The 23,073-nt window shown below is 38.5% G+C and overlaps 1 protein-coding gene across 1 annotated transcript; it reads right to left on the bottom strand.

The window, feature by feature from the left end:
- Positions 1-5,285: 5,285 nt before the first annotated feature.
- LOC137948172 (lysophospholipid acyltransferase 1-like) lies at positions 5,286-22,412 on the bottom strand. The gene is made up of 8 exons (XM_068794154.1): positions 22,028-22,412; positions 9,966-10,021; positions 7,179-7,399; positions 6,697-7,102; positions 6,461-6,546; positions 6,140-6,203; positions 5,909-6,027; positions 5,286-5,628 (listed from the first exon to the last, which is right to left on the bottom strand). The coding sequence occupies exons 1-8, from the start codon at positions 22,327-22,329 to the stop codon at positions 5,488-5,490; spliced, it is 1,395 nt and encodes a 464-aa protein (XP_068650255.1). The 5' UTR covers positions 22,330-22,412; the 3' UTR covers positions 5,286-5,487.
- Between the last annotated feature and the right edge of the window lie 661 nt (positions 22,413-23,073).

Here is a 23,073-nt window from a genome sequence, read left to right as displayed (position 1 = left end):
TAGTCCTTTCTTTCACTCAAAAGCACTTTGAAAAGTAATTTCAAGACTCTGAGAATAAAGGTTCAAGGGTGTTGAATAGAAGATATGGAAGAGTCTTATATGATTCTCACAAAGCTATGATTAATATAGTGGAATCTAAGAAGAGTCTCATGGAAGAAGGTCTCACAAAAGAGTTTCATGAAAAGAGGTCTCACAGAAGAGTATCAATTAATGGTGTTTTAGTTATGTCAGTCTTTTATTTATGTTCAATTTTTTAATTTTTCTAGGACTTATCTTTGAGTATATGATTTTGGGTGTAATTGGGATGAGGATAATTTAATTGTAATTGGATTTTACTTGTTTCCTCTATTATAATTAGAGGCACATTGTACTCAAATTACAATAAGTCAATAAAGTTTTCTCTTTTCCAGAAATTCAACATGGTATTAGAACGGGTTTTGTGAGTTGGCACGGTCAACCTACAAAGATAATGTGATCCTTGTCTGATCTATCATCACTAGTAGTTTAGGTTCGTATTATCTTTTTTCTTGCTTTTTTGTCCCAATATCCTTTGTTTTCTTGGTATTCACATCTCTATTTAGAATTTTTTATATTGAAAATTATATATGTATGGAAATATCTTCAAGTCTAGTTTTCAACTCAAAAATAATTTTGGAAATCAAAGTTTTCTAAAAAGATAAATTGATATTTGAAGCAGAAAAGGTCAGATTCCAAGAGAGGTTCATGCAACAATAGACAACTTCACTTTTCGAGCTGTTCTAAACCATTAAGAAAGATACTTTATATGGAGATTTACATTTCAAAAGAAATATATGTAAGTCTATTTTCTACCTTATCAAACCAATTATCAATCTGAGTTTTGAAGAGGGAGATATCAATTTCATAAGGGTCAATGGTCATGCTGGCCAAAGAAGAAAGAGTACTCGGTTCGGCCAGATTATACTGTCAAAAAAATATCAGATTCTCTCTCAAATAAGTTATTTTGTGAAAAAAATTTATACTTAGATGAAAGGTATCAAAGTCTAGTTTCATAAGGAGAAAATTTCTTGTTAATCTAAACTATATTTAAGAAGATAATCACATGGGAGTCAACAAGGGTCAAGCTATAGAACAAAGAACAATAAATGGTCATAGAATATTAAAAAAAAGAAGCTTTTTTATGTCAAATTAGGTAAAGATTTAAATATTTTTTATTTTAGTTTCTTACGAAACAAACCGTTTATGGTTCTTAGCTATAGTTTTGGAGATATCGATTTCAAAGGTCGGTTCTTCCAAAAACCTTTATTTTTTTCCTATTTTCTATCCTATTATCTCTCCATGCATTAACGAGAATTGATTTTCCCTTTCCCCTAAAATCCGAGTTTTTTAACCAAATGTTTCTTCTAATCAAAGAGTCTTGATCAGACTTAATTACTCCATGATGAGCTCTTTCAAAGTATGTAGTATATTGCTTCAATGTTGTTTTCAAGTTTTGCGTTTTTGTTACTTGGTTTTATATTTTATGCATAGTAAACTCAGAAAAATTGTGGTCACCCAAAAAAAGTTATACTTGGACAAATTTATTAAGTTCTACAGTTATAGTCTCCCTTATTCTTTCAAAAAAAGGTCACATTCTAGATTTGTTTCAAAGTATGAGTATTGTATAGTTTCCTCCTTCCGATTAAAGTTGTTTTCCTCTAGTATTTCTTCAGTTTATCTTCTTATGGTTTCATCACTTCAGAACAATGCCTAGACCCACTACCTAAAAAGTATAGGAGTGTGCCCAATATCCAGCTTGATTAAGTCTTTTAATTTTCACCTAAGAGGAGATTTGTGTTTGAGCTACCCTTAAAAAAGTGAATAGTCTCTCTATTAAGCCCTAAAGTTGGGTTATTTTTCCGCCTTTAAAATTGAGCGGAGTATGTTTCAGACTACAACCGTTTTGACTAGAGCATGGAGTTTTATCCTACTGCTAGGAGTGAGTTTTTCTCTCCCATATTGTGTTTTATCCAAGTTGGGTCTCTATGTTCTTTTTATCCCTAGTTTGAGAGGGAGAAGAAGAAGAAGAAATACAAGAAAAAAGAATTTTGTTCCACATGTTATGGTAATTTTTATGTGACCAAAATATTCAAGAAAGGATAAACACAAAATATGAAGTTTTTGCTATCTATGAAGAATTTTCTCCAGCAAAAGAAAATTGAAGACCAATTTTTTTTTATTGCAAGATAAAGTTATAAACTGAGGGAGAGTGTTAAAGAGAAGATATGGAAGTCTTATATGACTCTCACAATAAGAAGTCTCATAAAGCCAAAGGTGGAGTTTAAGAAGAGTCTCGTGGAAGGAGGTCTTACAGAAGAATCTCAATTAAAGGTGTTTTAGTTATGTCAATCTTTTATTTATGTTCAGGTGTTAATTGTTCTAAGGCAAAGAAGTATCAAGGGAAAAATATAATTTAATGGAGGTGTCCCAAATTGCTTTGGCAGTATCTAAGAGAACCAAGCTATTTTCAACTGACTCTTCCATTCTATTGATGAACTAAGTTATAACTAGAGTATCTTCCTTCAACCACCTTTGATAGAAAATATCATCTTCGTTGGTAGGGGGTGCCTATTAGAGATGGCTAGCATGGATCCAAGTTGGAAAGGCCCTTGCGAGAAATTGTTGTAATATTGAGAAAATCATGTTTCTCTATTTTACTAAGGGAATTAATGGATTTGTTCATGCTTTCAACCATGATCGGAAGAGACCAAGGAAAAATATAGTAAGTTGCAAGGAAGGTGTGTGTGGGAAACAAAAAAGCATGCAGCTAACGAAATGAAAATCGGTCCTTTGAAGTTTGGAGAAGATGGGTTATATGCCAAAAAATTGGAAATCATTAACTCATAATTTTTTTTTGAAAGACATTAACTTTATACGTATGAATGAAGAACTATGGCTAGAAAATTACCAAACCCTAAGTTAGGGTAAATTAAACACTCGAAAAAAATGAGTGACTAAAGGAGCCAATCAATGGAAGCAATCAAATTTGATTTAGACATGCAAAGCAAGAAAAAACAACCAACTTGATTAAATAATTTAAGAAAATGAAAAAAAAATTGGGTTTGGGGGTTATAAAATCACCTTACTGTGCCGGTAATAAGAAGAACAACAAAAAATTGCATGGTTCTCTAGTATTGAGGCTTAAGGACCTAAGAAGAACAATAAATAACTTGATTTGAATAAGCACTTATCTTACAAACATGAAGTAATCGCAGCAACATGTATGAACTCATATGGCTCCTCTTAAGCTTAAATTTATAATTTTTGAGTATTTTTTTTAAAACCATAGAACTCCTGCTCGGATACCATGTTAGATTTTGGGGTTTCAAGTCTAAAAATTTACAAAAAAGAGAAGAGAAAGGAAGGAGAGAGGTGGTAAGGAAAATAATATTAAAGGAGAAGAGACAGAAAGAGAAAGAAGACTTGAGACATTGAGAGAAGTGTTTTCCCCAAGTTAGGCTTAGTACTCCTCTTCTCTTTTATTTATAATCCAATCGACTTGTTATATAAAGTTCAAGTTACAGTTGTCCTTGTAGAAGAAACTGTTTTTAATACAATTTATTTCCAACAATTCCTAATTCACAAATGGGAGCATTGGTACTCGACCTAGATTGATTCCGGTAGCCCGCTTCTTGAACTCAACTTTGTAGTGTGCTATTGACATTGTCTGCTTCAAACTATTGGGTGCAACGTCAAAGTAGAACAAACATGAAGCATCTTCTTACGTTCTTAGCTATTGAGGGAGTCCTACCAATACTTGAACCAATGACTAGTGTCTCCCTCTCCAAGTGAAAGGAAGCAAAAGTTAACTTGCGGGATCTTACCGACAGATCCAACTATATGGATCTTCTCCAGTTTCTTCTACTCTTATAGTCCAAGCCTGGACTCCCACAATGCTGCCGTGGCCAAGCCTTGTGCTGGGTTTGGTGACTTGGTTTGACCAAGGTGTCTCTTGTTTCGCTGAGGGAGATAGATCAATGACTTGGAGAGACTTTGGAGATGAAGTAGAGAAATCCCAGTAAGATAGGTGACTAGGAGTGGTAGGAAGGCTGGACTAGCGTGTGAGGGAGCTTTGCATGATAAGAAAGTGGGAGAAAAAGGGACTATAATGGCCAAGAGAATAAGAAAGACATGCTGTCAAAGGAGAACAAACAGGTTAGACAGAACTCTCTATGGATGGCTGAACTTGCACGGGAGACTAGAGATGTGATGATGGTAAACTGGAATATGACTTGAAGAGCTGCTGGAGCTGCATTTGATACTGACCCTAGAACCAAGGGTTAGCTGCCTTAATTGATCGATAACCAATGTCAGACACTTAGGGTCTGTTTGGAACCCCATGGAAAAGAAAAGAAATGAAAAGAAAATAAGAATTTTGACCATTATTATTCCCAAAAAATAATTAGTAAAAAAGAGAATTTGATTATTATCTCATTCTCACTAATTATTTTTGGGATTAATAATAGTCAAATTCTTATTTTCTTTTATTTTATTTTTGTTTCTAGGGGTTCCAAACAGACCCCTAAGGTTTGGCAAAGCTGGTTTAATTGATTTGGTTTCTTGTTTGAAATGGTTCAAAACTTTACCATTTACAGACTAGTTTGTTTGGTCTCTAAGAAACCTTTGACCAATGACATTACTAACCTACTAAAAGCACTACGATTGACTGGTTCTCCTACTTGAAGTTCTCTTGCAACGGAATTGGACTCTGCTCTTTGCTTGAGGCTTACTCTTGCACTTCTTCAGTCGCCTCGCTTGTGAGGACTCCTCAGACTCAACACTGACTTAGACTCAGACATTGAACCTGACTCAATCCTACTAAAATAGGAGTTGGAATCTATCCTACTCTTCTTATTCTCCTAACCACCCACCACAACCAATGTGGCTTGGTCTAAGCTGCTTACAGGACCATATAAAAAATCCCACATAGCATCCCACCTAACCAACAAAATACTTGATCAGGTTAGACGAGTTTTGACCTTTCTCTAGGTTTAACTAATTTATAACGAGAACAAGACATCAGGTCCAGTTGAACTCAATGCAACTGGCTGATAGGTCTAACTTATCCCACTTAATACTCCCTTTGTCCCCTTTTCCATGTTTCTTTAGACTGTCATCCTTTTCTCCTCATGTATTTTCTGCTATGTTCTCTGTTTTTTCCGTAGTTGGCTTTAATGAGCAATCGATGCCACTGAAGTCTTCCTCCCCTGGATTGTTCTGATAGCAGTTATACCCTACTGTGATGCGCCGGAAAGCCCTTCTGAAACTTAAACAGTACCCAAGGCTTTCAATAGATCAAACAGAATCAGGAAATTATTGACTTGCCCTCCAGTTTAGGGAAAAAGTTGAGAAAGATTTCCTACTTCTAATTAAGCACATGCTTACATGAAGGTAAAAAATTATCAAAATTACCAACAATGCACAAATTTTCAGATATTTGTGGAGACTAAATGAACTGTGATTGACCTTTCACTGTTCCTTTCGAGCTTTTGAGCGGACGGGCGTAGCAGGTTTGATGATATATCCCAGAAGGATCAATGCTATAGGAATCACAGTCCCCACATAGTAAACGCTTGCATAGGAGGTGAGTGTCTCATGCATGCTCAATACCTTCACCATAAAGAAAAGAAAACAAAGTTAATGGTAAAAGAAATGCAAAAAAATATTGAAAAGGAATATCAGATAGCTGTAAATCTGATGTTCAAATATTACAATTGCTTTTCCTAATAGTACAAACTATAGGCTGAATAAAGGGAAGCAAAAATATAAACTCAATAGAAAAAATACAAGCTCTCTTCTTCTACATGATATTACCACCAGAATTCATAATAATTTACTATCAAAAGGAAGATAGTCCAAGCAAGTTAATAAATAGGGAAAATAAACTTACCATGAAACCAACACAAGAATAGTTGAGAACCAATAAGGTGTAGGCAAAGTTTGAAAAGGCTAGCAACTTCCTTAGCCAATTAAGTTTCTGGGGTACAGCTTGCTCCCATCTGTATATAACTGCATGACAGAACACAGAATAATCAGAAGACGGTTAAAAACAGAAGCCTTAAAGAGAACAATAAAAGGTCATAGTCTGCTAATACGGCAAAACTAGCCAAAAGAAAAATACCCTTTGAACCAGCAATCATCAATGCCGACTGAACAAAGAATATAATGTATCCCGGATATAATCCCTGCAATTTAAACAAGGAAGAGGTCAAATTCTTTTAAAACAAAAAAACAAAAAAAATAACTTCCAGAATACTCCAGAATCTGAAAACAATATTTGCATATTTGAGGGGAAGAACAGAAAAAGAGAAGCATACAACTCTTGTATAAGCCCATGTGAATGCTATTTCAGAGCTGCTCAGTTAATACAAAACACAAAATATATTACAGCAATCAAGGTTGAAATAACATCACAAAATGACAAAAAGATCAAATAACACACATGCCAAACCGCACTGACTGTCTGTGTTGCCAACAACTGAAAGAATCCAGGTTTTCTCCCTTTCTGTATCAGCCTTTCATAAACATCTGCAAGAAGAAATTATCAACTTCATAATTAGCAAGCAACCACTAGTAATTTTTACAGAAAAAAAAAAATTAAACAGATATTGTAAGATGTAAATGCAGACATGGAGATGACCATCTGAACTTGAGCAAAGTCAGTCCCAAAAAACTTACAGTTGCGTAACCATGTGCTGACTTGTATGTTCCATACAAGCGGTAAGACAACCGCACTTTTTGCAAGCTCAACACCTAGAATGTCAACATTTTTTGCACGCTCCCACTTTGGCTTTGAAGGGTCAGACTCTGACCACCCACTGAACCCCAGACCAGAAATGATGATTGCAGCCTCTGAGATTGACCAGATAAAATAATACTTCCAACGTGCCGTAAATCCCGACATGTATTGGTAGCCCAATCGTTTCCAGAATCCCCATTTTTGGTAGATGGGATCAGTGAACCGAGAGAGTGGAAAATGTGGAACAAGATACAAATAAACACCCATACATAGTGCAGCTTGAAGAATCGCACGTAATGCAACAAAATAAGGTGAAGGTAGTCCTTTCTCGGAAGGGCTCCAAATCTGTGCAAGGAATTCAAGAAATAAAAGACAAAAGAATGACAAAAAGAAAAAAATAAGTCTGCTTTCCCACACATACCCCTTTCTTTTCTGTCCATTCAATGTAATCTTTCATTTCAAAGACAGGTCCTGCAAAGTGACTTCCACACCACAGGCAATACCCAAAATATTCAGCTAAAGAAGGGCGGCGAACCAATCTGTATTTCTTCTGTGCCTCACGCAGGCCTTCTTCTTTCAGTAAACCATCATTGTAGTTTATTGAACATGAAATGACTTTGAGTGTCAATACCATCAAAGCTCCTATATAGGAAAAAGATCACAGCAATGATTCACCGTTAACCTATAATATAGAATGAAATAGTAAGATTCTTGTCAAATGCTGTTTTGCAGACACGTAGAAGCATTTACTTGTTCAAGCCACTTAAAGGTACAAAACCAGAAAACAGTTAATGTGTTCTAACGTACTGATAAGATGGGCCTCCAAGTGACAGAAACTGACCAGTACAATGTTAAACACCTAGCCAATAATACCCAAAATACCGGCCTGTTAGGAGCGGAAGACATAGGTACTTAACCCCAGGACCATAACAGTACACCCCACCTTCGCGAGCCGACGTCCACGGCGGCTTAACACTTAGCGACGGGAGCCGGGTCAGAATCCCAAAATCCCTTACGGCCACCGCGTCCGGGGTTCGCGATCACCCGCGCCAAGGAACTCCCCTCGGGGATTCGAACTCGCGACGTGGGAGCCCGCTCTGATACCAAATGTTAAGCACTTAGTCAATACTGCCCAAAAGACCGGCCTGTTAGGAGCGGAAGGCATAGGTACTTAACCCCAGGACCATAACATACAAGAGCTTTTCACTTGGAATTAATCACAGCTATTCATTGTACAATATTCTAGAAGAAGAACATTTCACCTATCATGAACTTCCTTCTGGAGAGAGGAGGAATGTGGTATGTTTTGTCTCTTACACAGGACTTTAGATTCTCTATTATATTGCCAAGTAAAAGAAGTTTTGAAAATTGAATTGGAAAACACTTGAAGGGTAGTGATGTTAGAAAAGAAAATCAGACAAAGCTGTCTGATATGGTTTAGATATTGTGTAGATAGTGGGTGGGCATAGGTTAGGTTTCTGAAGACCCAAACCTAAATCACAGGGATGGAAATCAAACCCCGACCCAACCCGTTCCCCTGACCCATGGCCCATTCCTAAAATGCCACTTGTTAAGTTGTTTTATCCTTCATTTAATAAGAATATCTTAAGTCTTTTAAAAAAAAAAAAACGACAGGTTTTAGTGTCATCCAATAAAAAGCTTCTAATACTTTTACAGTTTTGTTAACAAGTGAATTCAGTATTTTTCTTTTTGAACACGTCATTCTAATTTTTACTAGATACATAGGTTATAGACCCTACATGACCAGGGTTGTTCCTCTCACCCCATACTGACCATGCAAGGTAAAGGAGAAGCACATCCCAGGAGATTTTGGGTTGGGTTCCCCATGAAACCAGACACATTGCCCATCCCTAATATAGAAACAAATGCACCAACTAGAGTTTTGTCAATGGTGACTAACAAACTGCAAGAAACTAAAGTTGAAGGATTAATATGGTAATTAAGGAATTGAAGAAGGCCAACACATACCCATAAACAAAGTAAAGAGGTATAAATCTTATTCACAAAGGGTTCCACAGAGACAATACTAGTCCACAGGGTTCCACATAGACAATGATATTCCACCTTGACAGCAATAGAATCAGAAAATCAGCGAGATTCAACCTGAAACCTGAAGTAAATTGATTACAAGGACAAAACAAAGTAACATAAGTAGTCGACATCCAAGAATTCTTTATTGTGTTAAGTTGTGGAGCCTAATTAACGCCATACGCTGAGTTGGTGGCGGATTAGGGTTTGGGAATTTCACTCTTGTAATGCGGTTGCCCTAGCTTTCTCTTTAAATTGCGGGGCGCCGCTATTAGGGGCATTTTTGTCCTTTTTTAAAATATCATTTAAACCCTGATTAAAAAGAGGGAAGACATGCTTTTCTGGCATGCTCTCCAAGGCGGCAAGGCTACTCTTCTCCCAGGTCTGCTTTTCTCTTCTATTTTCTCTCCAAATCTCATATTTTTCATGGTATCAGAGTAGTAACGCACATCTTGGGTTAGTTTCTTTCAATTTTGTGGACCTTCTCTCCATTTTCAGCAATCTACTTGAAGGATTTTCCCAGATTTCTGGACTAGTAGGGTAAAAATTTCAAATTTTCCCTTTTTCTTAATGCCTTAGCCTCTTGGCTAATGACTACTACTTTTATTTGATTGATTATTGGCATTTAGAGGTGTTCGATTATCCCAATTTGAAGAAATTCTTCAAATCTTCCTGAGTCATTAACCCTAATGCTTGCATCATCATTCATATGACCTGTGTCATCCAGATTTCGGGCAATTAGGTCATTCTTTCATCGATTTATGGTCTTAATTGCTGAAGTTGATCACTATTACTTGGAAATTGAATGAATTGGGTCCTAATTGACTTCTTTGTGGGATCCACTTGTTTGCGTCATTATATTTGTTTTAAAGAATCAGGAAACTATTCTCCACTTTAGTCCATATGTTATTCAAAATCCTTGACAAACACAGAGGTAGGGGGACATACTCTCTGTCTCAAATAATGCTAGCTCGAGAAGTATCCAATAGAACAAGAGAGATACAAAACTTGGGTGAGTATATACACATTTTAACCTAGTGTTAACCAAACAAAACAAATTTTCTGAAAGATATAGTATGAAAAAATTTCAAAGAAAAATTACAAAATAATCACTGGTCAATAAATAAAAAAATTTGAAATTTTGCTAAAATAATATTACCAGTTGCATCAATGCCACCTTCCTTCCATGCATCACCACTCATATAATACACATGGCTGCAAGAAAGAGAAGAAAGAAAGCAATGAATGCTAAAAAGAGTAAAAAAATCTCATTGCCAACAGAAAATGATATAGTTTATCTCCTAATCTGATAGATAGTGGTCAAGTAAATCTAAAGCTTAATGTGGTGATAGATAAGAAATGAAAAACAGTGTAAAAATATTATATATTTTTCCAGGTAACTAGGTGGAGAATATAACTTCAAAAACGTTCTTGTATTAGGATTCTAAAACTTAAATAATGTTTCTAAAGAAACTAAGAGAGCCCCACCAAATACATTATTGCCTTTGCCTCAGTGTTCATTGACTTGGGCCTCAACTCTATTGCCATATGAGGGTGTTTCTAGTGTGAGATCTGGATTGAAGTCTTGCTGCAGGTAGCGGGTGTAGACAGCAAAGCAACCAAAGTTGGAGAAAAAGCAAAAAAATGCACTATAGCACCTTCAATGTGCTAAATAACGGAATTTAATATGGCACAGAGGACAAGTTAAGCCTAGAAAGCACAACCCAACCTGTATATGCTTCTCTCAAGGTCAGTACCCTATCTTATATGGACATCATTTGTATGCACCCAAGCCGAGATTCAGGTCTCAATCAAACGCAGGCACTTTTGGGTCTTAGGCTAGGTCCTAGGATCAGTCATAGGTTAACTACCCATAAAGATGGGTACTTACGAATGTTCTTGTGAGACCTGAGCACAACCATAACAGTTGCTGAAGACAGGCTAAATCATGTGATTTCAGGCCAACCAATCAATCACCTGTATATAATAAACGTCATCACATTTTAACTTATATAATTTTAGAGAAATAAAACACTACGAAGAGTAAGATTCATAAAAATCTGACTAAAGCCATGTAGCACCTAATCTCCTTCTCTCCTATGACTGAAGATCAGTGTGCACCAGAAACAGAAAAGCAAACGTACAGGAAACACTGCTTTCTCATGCAGAAAGTTACACACTAGGTATCCCATGCAATGTCATGAGTGCATTTAAGACAAATTGCCATTAGGTTACATAAGGAAAAGAAGTATTTCATAATGATCAGAAGAAGTTACCAATAATAGCATCCACAGAGTTTGAAAAATGGGGGCCTTCGCCTTTCCGGTTTGAAAACTCTTGGTTAATGGAGGAAAATTTTGAGTCTCTTATTGATGGTTGGTGGGATGAGGGTCCGAGTCTTGGTAGGAGTGGGCATTCCCCCTAAAACTGCGCTTCATCAAAGGAAAAATTAAGGAGTGGGCCACTAGTCGTCATACCTCTTTGATTGCTGAGAAGGCTTCCCTCATATCCCAGATTGCGGCTCTGGACATGGTGGAGGAACAAAGGTACTTAACTTCCAATGAATTTTCGCTTCGAGTCTCTCTCAATTTTAAGCTCAGCACTATTCTGCACCAAGAGAAAGTTCGATGGAAGCAAAGAGCCAGATTCAAATGGCTAAAAGAAGGAGATGCAAATACCAAAATTTTTCACGCCGTCGCTTCAGCAAAAAGGAGGTCCAATCGAATTACCTCATTATGCATTAATAATGAGGTAACGTCGTGTCGGATCTCAATTACTAACGAGCTGGTTAAGTTTTTTACAAAGTTATACTCGGAGGAGTGTACCAGCAGGCCGAAGCTTACACACATTCGCTTTTCTCGCATCTCCACAGCAGCGGCAGCACTAATTGAATCTCCTTTTTCTTCAGCTGAAATTGAGCGGGCCGTCCTGGGCATGGAAAGTGACAGGGCACCGGGCCCAGATGGTTTTAATGGGGACTTTCTGAAAAAAATTTGGACTCGTTTGAAGGAAGATATAAGTGCTATGACCCACGACTTCTTCAGAAACAGCATCACATACCGCAGCATTGGCGCGTCATTTATCACATTGGTGCCCAAAAAAACAAGTGTTGAGAAACCTGAGGATTTTCGCCCCATCAGTCTTGTTACGAGTGCATATAAAATTTACGAGAATCTTAACACATCGTTTAAAGGCAGTGCTCCCCATCGTCATTCATAGAGTTCAAGGCGCTTTCCTTAAGGGGAGAGAGATTCTGGATTCCACAATGACTGCACACGAGCTTATGGACCATTTCATATGTAATCAGGACCCAAGAATCGCCCTAAAGCTTGATCTTGAAAAAGCTTTTGATAGAGTAAATTGGATCTTGTTTGATGAAATAATAGAAAAAATGGGATTTGGAGAAAGACGGCGATTTTGGATTAGGAATTGTGTGGGTTCAGCATCATATTCCCTTATACTCAATGGCTCGGTATGTGGATATTTAAAGGAACCAGGGGTATTCGCCAAGGGGACCCTCTTTCCCCGCTCCTATGTAACACAGTAGCAGAATTCCTGTCCGCTATGTTCTATTCAGCAGTCGACCTTGGATGGCTATCTCCAACAAGTCCGCACCGGGCTTTTAATATTCCGATTTTTCAGTACGCAGACGATACTATTATTTGGAGTCGGAGATATGCACAGTGTTAGGAGGATAAAGGCAGTATTGGGACTTTTTGAAATAGCATATGGGCAGAAAGTTAATTAGGGGAAAACATTTCTCATAGGATTTAAAGTGAACCAGGAGAACCTTGCAGAGATGACAAGTTTATTTGGTTGCTCTACTACTACACTACCTGCAAAATATCTTGGTCTCCCTCTCTTTCATGAGCGAATTTCTCAGAACTTATGGAACCCAGTGGTGGAAAAAATTGAAGCTCGGTTAGCAACTTGGAAGGGGCGGCTCCTCAGCAAAGCAGGTAGATTGATACTCCTCAAGTCATGTATTGCTGGCATCCCAAACTATGCGCTATCCTTTATGCCTTGCCCGTCGTCGGTATGCAAAACCATGGATAAATTGAAAAGAAGATTCCTTTGGAGAGGTTCGAGTGACTCCTTTAAATATCACCTGGTTAGATTGGATGAAGTTTGTTTGCTTAAGAAATTAGGTGGACTAGGGATTCGGAAATCAAAAGAAATGAACAAAGCCTTGCTTCTTACGTGGATATGGAAGTTTAACACAAATTCATCAAACCTTTGGAAGGATATGGTTCGTACCAAGTTGGGTTGAAATTCTTTATGGTGGATGTCAGGGGGAAATCGGAGAAGGTTATCCTCAATTTGGAGATCTCTTTATTTACTTCTTCCAGATTTCTCCTCAGCTTGTAGATTCTTTGTGGGCAGCGGCAGGTCTCTTTAAATTTTGGGATGATTGGTGGACAGGACAGGAACCGTTGAGAAACTCTTTTAGCAGTCTATTTCTTATCTCCACTCAAAGGGAGATAATAGTGGCAGATGCTTTCGAGGGAGGTGATTTGAGTCTCCATCCCCGAAGGGGTCTTTCTGATGCAGAAGCAATGGAAGCAAGCCGTTTACTGGATTCTTTGAACCATGTTAGGATGAGGCCTTCTAATGCAGACAAGCTCATATGGTGGCCTGACAAAAGTGGCAAATTCTCAGTTGCATCTGCATACAGACACATTAATGGTTGGGACTCAACGCAAAGCGAGCATGATATATACTTTGTGTGGCGTCTCTGTTGCCCTCCAAAGGTAAAATTCTTCATGTGGAGTGCTTGCCAAAATAAGATCCTTACAGCGGATGTGCTTCGAAGAAGGGGTCACCCCTCAATAGACTTGCTGTCCTTTTTGTAACATTGAAGAAGAATCCGCCAGCCATACCCTGTTATTATGCCAGTATTCTTGGAAGGTTTGGTCCTCTATCTTTTGCAATTTCGGTTTGCAAATATGTATCTTTGCAAATCTATTCAGTTTTAGCAAGTCAATCTATGGCTATCCCCTTCCTGGGCTTGGTAAAATGATGCTATCAGCATGTGTCAGTTTTGTGCCATGGGGGATTTGGAATGAACGGAATAGGAGGCGTTTCGAGGCTAAATTTGAATCTGAGAAAAGTGTAGCGGAAAAAGTGACGGGCCAAATATCCACCTGGCTCCTGAGGAAAAAACCTTTTTGCTCTTTCAAGGGCACTTCCATTCGTGAAAACTGGAGCAACCTAGCAAGGATGCATTTGGGGACCAAAATTCAAGTTATGAAAGAGTGGGCGCCCCCAGAGGTTGGATATTTAAAATTAAATTTTGATGGTTCTTCTCTCGGTAATCCGGGGATCGCAAGTTTTGGAGGTGTGATTTCAGACTCATTTGGCAATCAGTGTTTTTCTTATGCGGGTCCATTAGGCATCTCCGACTCAACGTCTGCAGAGCTTCATGGTCTTCTCAACGGGCTCCGGATTTTCAAAGATAAATGTAGTGGCCCAATTCACATTGAAGGGGATTCCAAGGTAGTCATTGGATGGGGCCGTGGCACTTCCTTTCCGCCATGGAGGCATTGGGAAATTTTCCAGGAGATTTTAGAGATTACCACATTATTTTCTTGTATTTGGTCTCACACTCCAAGATCTGCAAATTCGGCAGCAGATGTGCTTGCCAAACAGGAAGCATCTCTTCAACATCTTGTTGTTAGGGATCTGCTCCCTATCTCTTTGTAATTTTTTGCCTTTTTAATAAATTGCATCTTTATCAAAAAAAAAAAAAAATAGCATCCACAAAGTTTCTTTATCTATAAACTCCTGACTAAAAATTTAAAAATGATGAATAATAGAAAAGGACTTTTTTTGTTTTGAATAATAATGATACACAAGAAACCCCAAACTAGAATGTCAGTCTAACAGAAATAACTCCCTCCACATTGGTGGAGAGTTAACCTCTAATAGATCGAGGGTTACTGATGAAATATTAAGATTCTATTCAGGTCTCTTCACAGAAGAATGCGGCAATCATCCCTTCCTCATTCAAGTTCCCTTGAAGAGACTAACAAATACCGACAGAGTCATGCTAGAAAGACCTTTCACAAACAAAGAAATTGAGGAAGCAACACTTTACATGCCCCTTGATAAAGCCCTCGGGCCAGATGGTTTCAATGGGGAATTCTTCTATCGAGCTTAATGCTTCATGACTAATGACATTCAGAATATGATGGATGACTTCTACAGAAATTGCATCACCGTCCACAACATTGGTGCATCCTTCATGTCTCTAATTCCCAAGAAAGACAATGTTGAATCGGTCTCTGATTTACATGCCCATCCTTTCTCCAGCCCCTACAAATAAATCTTCCACATCCTATGCAAACCGACAGAGGCCCATCATGCCACACTTCCTTAGAAATGAGCAGTGCTTGTTCATGACAGAAAGGATCATTTTGGATGCTGCCATGAGCATTCATAAGTAAATGACAGCTTCAAGAAACGCAATCAACCGAGAATAATATTGAAACTAGATTTCAAGAAATCTTTTGACAGGGTAAGCTAATAGTACCTTGATTCTATGTTGGACGGTATGGAATTCAGGATCAAATGGCAAAATTGAATCTCTAGTTGCATCTCCTCAACCTGTTATTTTCTCCCCATCAATGGTAGTACATGTGGATGCTTCCAGAGTTCCTAGGGCCTCTGACAAGGGGATCACATATTCTCCTTTCTCTTTAACTCGTGGCTGAGGGTCTCACCAGCCTCTTCAAACTCACTTTAGACCTGGATTGGCTCTGCCATCTCTTCCCAGATGATCGCCTGAAGTGCCCAATTATTCAATATGTGGATGACACTATCATATTTGGAGAAGGTTCAATTGAAAAAATCACCTGTATCAGACCACTACACATCCCCCATCCCCCCGGTTTCCTTTTCCTCTCCTTCTCTTTAATGGTAGAATTGGCAGAAATTGTTGAGAAACTTCATGTTATCCATTTGGAACGAAAACATGATTTCTAAAGTAAATTCTGGTAAGAGCTTGCTTGGACTGTATTCCCGCCCACTATCTCTCTTTCCTCCATTTCCTAATGAATGTTGCCAAAGAGATTGAAAAGACAATGAGAAACTTTCTATGGAAGGGTTCGCATTATAGGTTCAAACATCGTTCAATTAGCGAGATTGATATCTGCAAGGAGAAGAGTCATTGTGGTCAAGGAATTAGAAGAAAGGGAGACAAATGTTGCATTTCTTATCAATGGTGTTGGAGAATAAATACGTATTGGGACTTTCTTTGGGTCCCCCTTGTTAGGCAAAAAATGGGAGAAATCACTGAGCTTTGGCACCTTGGCAATGGTACTCCCAACCGTCTCTCACCTATTTGGAGATACATACACAAACAATTCTCCCACTTTGCCTCTCACATCAGCTTCTTTCCCAAAGAGGCTACTCACATCAGCCTTTGGCAGGATATATGGTCTCATAATGCCCCCTAAAGGATCAATTTCCTCTCCTCGCCAGCCTCTCCATACATCCGAATGCTCTCTCCTCCAACATCCTTGTCAATGGTGCCTTCCACAAGGAGCCAACACTTACTGTGAGACCTTAATGATCTAGGGCAGTTGAAATTAACAACTCAATGTGATAGCTAAGTTAAGAATTCATAGAGCATATCCATCCTGAAAGGCTCATCTAGGGCCCTGCTGCTGATGGTTCGTTTTCAGTAGCATTCTTCTATGCGACCTTGACCATCAGAACTTCTTGCTCTTGCTCAGCAACATATGCCTGGACCTTCTCAAGTCCGCCCAAGACAAAATTCTTCTTGTGGAATGCGCTGCACAAGAAAATACTCACCAGAGATAATCTCTTCCGTCATGGATCTTGTTAAAGAATAGTCCCACATGGATTAGTGAGTACAAAGATTTTGAGTTTATTAGCTGGGAAAGATGTTCCCTAAGTTGGCTAGTCATTTTGGGATGGGCCTTGGACCCGATTTCACATGGTATCAAAGAAAGTACTCATATGCGGGCCTATACTTAAATTATCCACTTGTAGAACCACAAAAGAGTACTAGCTCTGATACCATGTGAAATCGGGTCCAAGGGCCATCCCAAAATGACTAGCCAACTTAGGAAATTTCTTTCCCAGCTAATAAACTCAAGATCTTTGTAAAGTACTCATATGTGGGCCTATACCTAAATTATCCACTTGTAGAGCCACATAAGAGGGCCTATACCTAAACTAGCCACTTGTAGAGCCACAAAAACAGGCCTTACACGTGAGGGGGGGTGTTAAGGAATAGTCCCACATGGATTAGTGAGTACAAAGATCTTGAGTTTATTAGCTAGGAAAGAGGTTTCCTAAGTTGGCTAGTCATTTTGGGACGGGCCTTGGACCCGATTTCACAGATCTCTTATCCCAAATAGCTCCTGCCCACTTTGATATCTTGTTGAGGAGTCACATGACCACCTTCTCCATTCCAACTTCTCTTGGCGCATTTGGTGCTTCTTCTTCAGCAAGTTTGAGATTCCAGTTTTCTAGCTTCCCTATCAATGTTTATCCCTCACAAAGTCGGCCATGAGCTTCCTATGCTTGGCCAGATCATGATCCAAGCTTGTGTCGCCATTGCCCCCTAGAACAAATGGAACGAGCAAAATGAAAGAATCTTACAAAAAATTTCTTCCTGTTGGCTTGGTTCTGTTTCCCTCTTCGAGGAGGGCAGGGCAAACCTAGTTAGGAGTTGTTGGCATCAAGTATCCTGCCTCTCCCACTTAACGCACCATAGTAGAAGTCTGGAAGCCTCTTGAGCCCAGTATCACAAAGCTCAACTTTAACGGATCATCTTTTGGCAAATCAAACCCTCCCGATTTCAGTGGAGTTTTCAAGAACTCCTCAGGCACCATCACAGCTACTTTTGTTGGCCCCTCAAAATTGTTGACTCTAAAAAAATGGATCTTCAAGCTTTACGGCATGGCCTTCTCAACGTTGACTCCATTTGTGTGATCAATTGGTGCTCCGGAAGGAAAGGAACCTCCCTGGTGACACTGGTCTTGCTATTTTGAAAGTATGGACCTAGCTAATTCTATTGTGTGTACTTGGAGCCATGGTCCTAGAGCACCCAATAGCTTGGCTGCCTCCCTTGCCGAGGAGGTTTCCCTTCAAGTCCACATTGTGAGGAAATCCCCCTTGTTGTGATTTCTCCCCTCGGGCATAATAAAATTCCACATTTCTCAAAAAACTATACTCATCTGGATTTGCTGAAAAAAAAATGGTGTATCATCTAGATAACAGAATTTGATTAATTGTGAAAGAATTAAATGGAAGAAAAGGGCCTGATACTATTGGTTGGAGGAGGGGAATGCAAAACTCTCACTTCTTCCATTTCATTGCTTCTACCTGCCATGGCTCTAACAGAATCAACTCTGTTTAAATTGGAGGGGAGCTGACTTCTGATATATCAAGTACTACTAATAAATTCTGAGCTTTTATTCAAGCTTATGGAAGAATAGGCCAATAGATCTGCTCCCTCTCACTTACCTTTAAAGCGCCTAACCGAGGCTCAACACATAGGGCTGGAATAGCCATTTACCATGAAGGAGCTTGAAGCTGTTGAAATCTCAAACGTCGTTGGATAAAGCACCAAGTCCAGATGGATTCAATGGTGAATTTTTTAGATATGCTTGGTGTATCATTTCTGTTGATGTCAAAAGTATGATGGAGGATTTCATGTAAATGGGATTACTTATTGAAATCTTGATGCATCCTTTGTTGCTTTGCTGCTGAAGAAGGAAGAGTGGAAAAGGTGTAAGATTTCAGGCCTATAAGCCTTATTTCAGGTGATTACAGGATTATTTCTAGAATTCTGGCAAACAGACTCAACAAGGTTTTACCTCACATTATTAGTAAAGAGCAAAGCTCCTTTATGAAAGGGAGGTTTATTTTAGATTCGGTGGTGGTGGTTCATGAAGTCATTGACTATTTCAAGCGAGGTAATAGACCAAAAATCATATTGAAGCTTGACTTTAAGAAGGATGTTGTGGAGGACTCTTTACTTCTTGATATGGGTTTTGGTGTCAAATGGAGAGGGTGGACTCAGAGTTGTATTTCCTCAGCTATGTACTCGGTTCTCACCAATGGGGCTGCTTGCAGATATTTAAGGGCACTGGAGGTCTTGCCAAGGGGATCAGCTCCCCTCTTTTGTTTAACATTATTGCTGAAGGACTCACTAGCATTTTCAAATTAGTTGGAGATATGGACTGGATTAAACTACTTTTCAGTGATGAAAACTTGGATAATCTGATTGTTCAATGCACTGATGATACTGTCATCTTTGGTGAAGGCACTACTGAAGAACTCTCCTCATTAAAGCATTATTAAACATATTTCAGTCGATCTCATGGCAGAAAATCAACTAGAACAAGACTGTTTTATATGGATTCAATGTCACATAGGCTGATCTGGACTCCATGTCGACAAGGTTGGGTTATGCTGCTAGATCCCTCCCTGGCGCATATCTCAAGCTGCCTCAGTACATGGGCAGATTAGACAAGTCTTTATGGAATGCCCACTTGAAAAGCTTCACCCTTGTCTTTCTACTTGGAGAGGAAAACACCTCTCAAAGCAGGCAGACTTGTTCTCATCCAGTCCTGTTTTGTTGCTATCTCGGTTTATCTATCACTCCATTTTTGGGTCAGCACAGCAAATCTAATTTAGAAATTGATGAGATATTTTCTTGGGAAAGGGTCTTCTAATGGGTTTAAACATCATTTAGTAAAATGGGCTGATGTATGTAAACCAAAAAATGTGGGTCATGGAAATAGGCAGATTGGAATCCAACAATGCTATTTTGACCAAATGGTGCAGGTGAATCAATTCCCATTCCTCCCTCCCTTGGGCCCCTTTCACCACTAAGAAAATGGGTGAAGTAAACTCTACTTGGTGGTGGGGTGGTGGAACAACAAGTTGTCTTTCTTCAGTTTGGAGACACATATATCAGAATTTCTCTCAATTCACCCCACATATTTGTATTTCTGTTGGTAATGGCAATAGTATCAGGCTCTGGTTGCATATTTCGGTTAATGATGCACCTTTAGAGTCTACATACCCCCGGCTATTCAGCTTAGCAAGGGAACAGAATGTACTTTTACCACAATTGCTGTAATTGGTGCCTTTGAGAAAGTTAATCGGCAATCTCATTTTAGATGAAAACCCAATCAAGGCTATTGACATTAGTAATCGTGACAGTGAGTTGGACCAGATGTACTTCAAACCTGATCAACTAAACAAACTCATTTGGTGTCCCTCTATCAATAGTGTCTTCTCTGCAGCCTCTTGTTATGAACTTTGACTACAAGGAATCAGCTGAGAATTCAAATTTCAGCCACTACTTGGTCCTTTCGAGCCCTCCGAAGGTCAAAATTTTCATTTAGAATGCTCCATGGAAATTTTTTGACTAGAGATAACCTAATCAAGCTTGGATCTGATCTGTCTAGCACTTGTGTTTGTTGTGTGATCAAGCTGAAGAGACCATTAACCACTTGCTACTCTTTTGCAGATATTCATATCTGCATTTGGAACCATTTTTTCAATCTCTTCAGCCTTGCTTATTGCATGCCTTAAACCTTCAGTATTTTATGCCATTTTGTTACCACAGCTCCTTTCCTCTTTTGGGTTCAACTATGCTCTAGTATACTCTGGCTTATGTAACTTAGACATTTGGGGGGTGAGGAACAATTGATGTTTCCATCGCCTTTCCTCCACGTGGTTGGTGATGAATGATAAGATCATGGCCAGTGTTGCCTCATGGCTTTCATGTCTTGATATATTTGCTGACATTATGGAGGCATTATCAGATACTACTGGATTAGATTGCAATGCTTACATAGGCAGCATCAAGCAATGATTGAGTGGTAACCTCCAACACATGTTGATATCAAACTAAATCTTGACAGTTCTTCACTTGGAAATCCTAGTCCTTTGGGTTTTGGGGATGTTTATAGAAGATCTGATGGTAGTGTTCTCGCCTCCTATATTGGGCCTCTAGGTATAATGAAATCCACAACCACTGAGATTCAAACTCTTTGGCATGGCCTTTGCATATTTAAAAATCAATTCCATGGAAGACATCATGTAGAAGGCCACTCCAAGTCTGTCCTTATTTGGTGTATGGGTACCAGGGACTTCCTTGGGTTGGCAGATTTTTCATGAATTCAGGATTTATCTAGCAGCATTTTTTGTAATTGGACTCATGTCCCTAGATCAGCAAATAGCGTTACTGATTCCCTAGCTAGGTAAGGGATTACCTTACAAGCCCTCGTCGTAAGGGGGCCCACTATTTAGTGTTCCTGTAGAAATGCGTTTTTTTCTCAAAAAATAAAAAAATAAAAAAATTAAAAAAAAAAGAAGAAGAAAAGAAACCTCTAACTATCTTCACTTTTTAGTTTGTTTATTTGTCTCCTTTGCTTAATAAAGTTCATCGTTTTCAAAAAAAAACTTCACTATTTTCAAAAAATAAAAAGTTATACCAGAAGAAGGAAGAAAGGAACCAAACATGAAAACATCATGAAGTTACCTCTAGAACACACACCCAGCTAGCATCGCATCATTTCAAATAAATTCCTAATAACCATAAAGAAAGTGGCAGTTACTCAATGATTTTATTAGTAGGACTTATATTTTGAGAGAACTAACGTATCACCAAATCCAATTTATTGCCACAGCTAAAAGTTCAGTTCCTTCCGTCATGGGATCTTTTTAATGAAATCTAACTAATAACGTCCTTAGTATTTTTTGTCGTTTGTGAGCACAAGCCAGCTCTCAGATTTCAAATTTTAAATTTTAAACATATCCATAAGCAAAATCACCTAAAAAAAGTAGCTCTTCATACTCACAAACAAAACATGGTAATGGAGCTAAACATTTTGAGAGATCAAATCTTAAACACAAATGCAATTCTACTAACACGGCTACAAGTTCACCACCTACCATGGCGCAATTTTCTATGGCGTCTAACTAATGACGTTCTCAATCTTTTTTTTTCGTTCATCAGCGCAAGCTAGCTCTAGGATTACAATCATCAAATTTCAAACGTAACCCGCGAACAAGAAGTAGGAAAAAGTGGCACTCTTAAAAAGACTCAGACAAACCAAATGATCCATGAAAGTATTAAATTTTCCAAAAAAGTAGAGAATATCTGACTAAAGGAAGAAATAATGAAAAGCGAATGAATTCATAACGCGAAGATAACCCAATTCAACTCACCACCCGATGAGATAGGCAAAACCCAGGAAGAATGTGATAATTCCACATCGCCGGCGATAAAGCAGCATCGAGGCGTAACCCAGCGTCATCGGAACGAGGAAATGTAAATTCGAGGAGAAGCCAAAAGAAAGGTAAGACAGAATGGCACCAGAGATCGCCGAGTATAAATGTTTCGGCAACGTGCCAGGAACAAGCCTCCAGACGAAGCTCACCGGAATTGTTGCAACGAAGCAAAGGAGAAAACGGAGGACCGGAACGGAGACTCCGATCGCTGACGCCATTGACTCCATCTCGAGCTCCATCGCTGCAGCGGACTGGTAAGAGCTCTGGCTCACGAGTGGAACTGAGGCACTCGAGGAATCCGTTTTCTTGGCGTTTAGTTTGGGTTCATGTGACGGAATGACGATTATACTCATCAATGAAAAACAACAGGAACTATTTTTCCTGCATTTAATTAAACGGCGGCAGGAGAAAGAGGACCAGACATCGTACAGCAGTTAGGCATGCCACGTGCCGTAATCTTAATGACAATTATAGATCTTATGGCCCCACCGTTTTGTTGACTGCTTCGAACGTGTCAACGCTGTACAAGAGATGAGGGATAATAGCATGGGGTGCCAATTTTACTCTTTAATTTATTTATTATTTATTATTATTAAATAAATAAAAATAACATGAAATTTTTTACCTAATAAAGTATTCATATAATTTTATCTAATTATATGTTTACTATTTATTCAATGGAAAATAAATGATTAAATGATTAAATTTTATATTTTTATGATTTTTTAAGATTTTAAATTATTTTTTTACTGATCACTTGTTTTATCGTTCAATAAATAGGTAAATAAAAAAAATATGAATAGAAGATACACATTGCCTTTGGTACCAAATCCCCCAACTTAATGCAAAGAATCAGATCCGACAAAATGAAGAGCAATGGTTCTTCCCTCCTTTGTTTCTCTGATATCTGTTTTTAAATTTAAAGTATAGTCTCATTATGATGTCATACTAGTTCAAGAACAGGTTAACCCTAGTTAAACATA

Source organism: Aristolochia californica, unplaced genomic scaffold, assembly GCF_029961685.1.
Source record: "Aristolochia californica isolate CCGP_79_NKW_82.1479 unplaced genomic scaffold, dmAriCali1.0.hap1 SCAF_13, whole genome shotgun sequence".
Taxonomy (NCBI): Eukaryota; Viridiplantae; Streptophyta; class Magnoliopsida; order Piperales; family Aristolochiaceae; genus Aristolochia; species Aristolochia californica.
This window is presented reverse-complemented; position numbering and strand designations above follow the sequence as displayed.

Coding starts and splice junctions, on each gene's coding strand:
- LOC137948172 (XM_068794154.1), bottom strand. CDS start 22,329: ATGGAGCTCGAGATGGAGTCAATGGCGTCAGCGATCGGAGTCTCCGTT. Junction 6,547..6,696: donor CAGCACATGGTTACGCAACT/GTAAGTTTTTTG, acceptor TTCTTCTTGCAG/ATGTTTATGAAAGGCTGATA. Junction 5,629..5,908: donor ATTCTTGTGTTGGTTTCATG/GTAAGTTTATTT, acceptor TTTATGGTGAAG/GTATTGAGCATGCATGAGAC.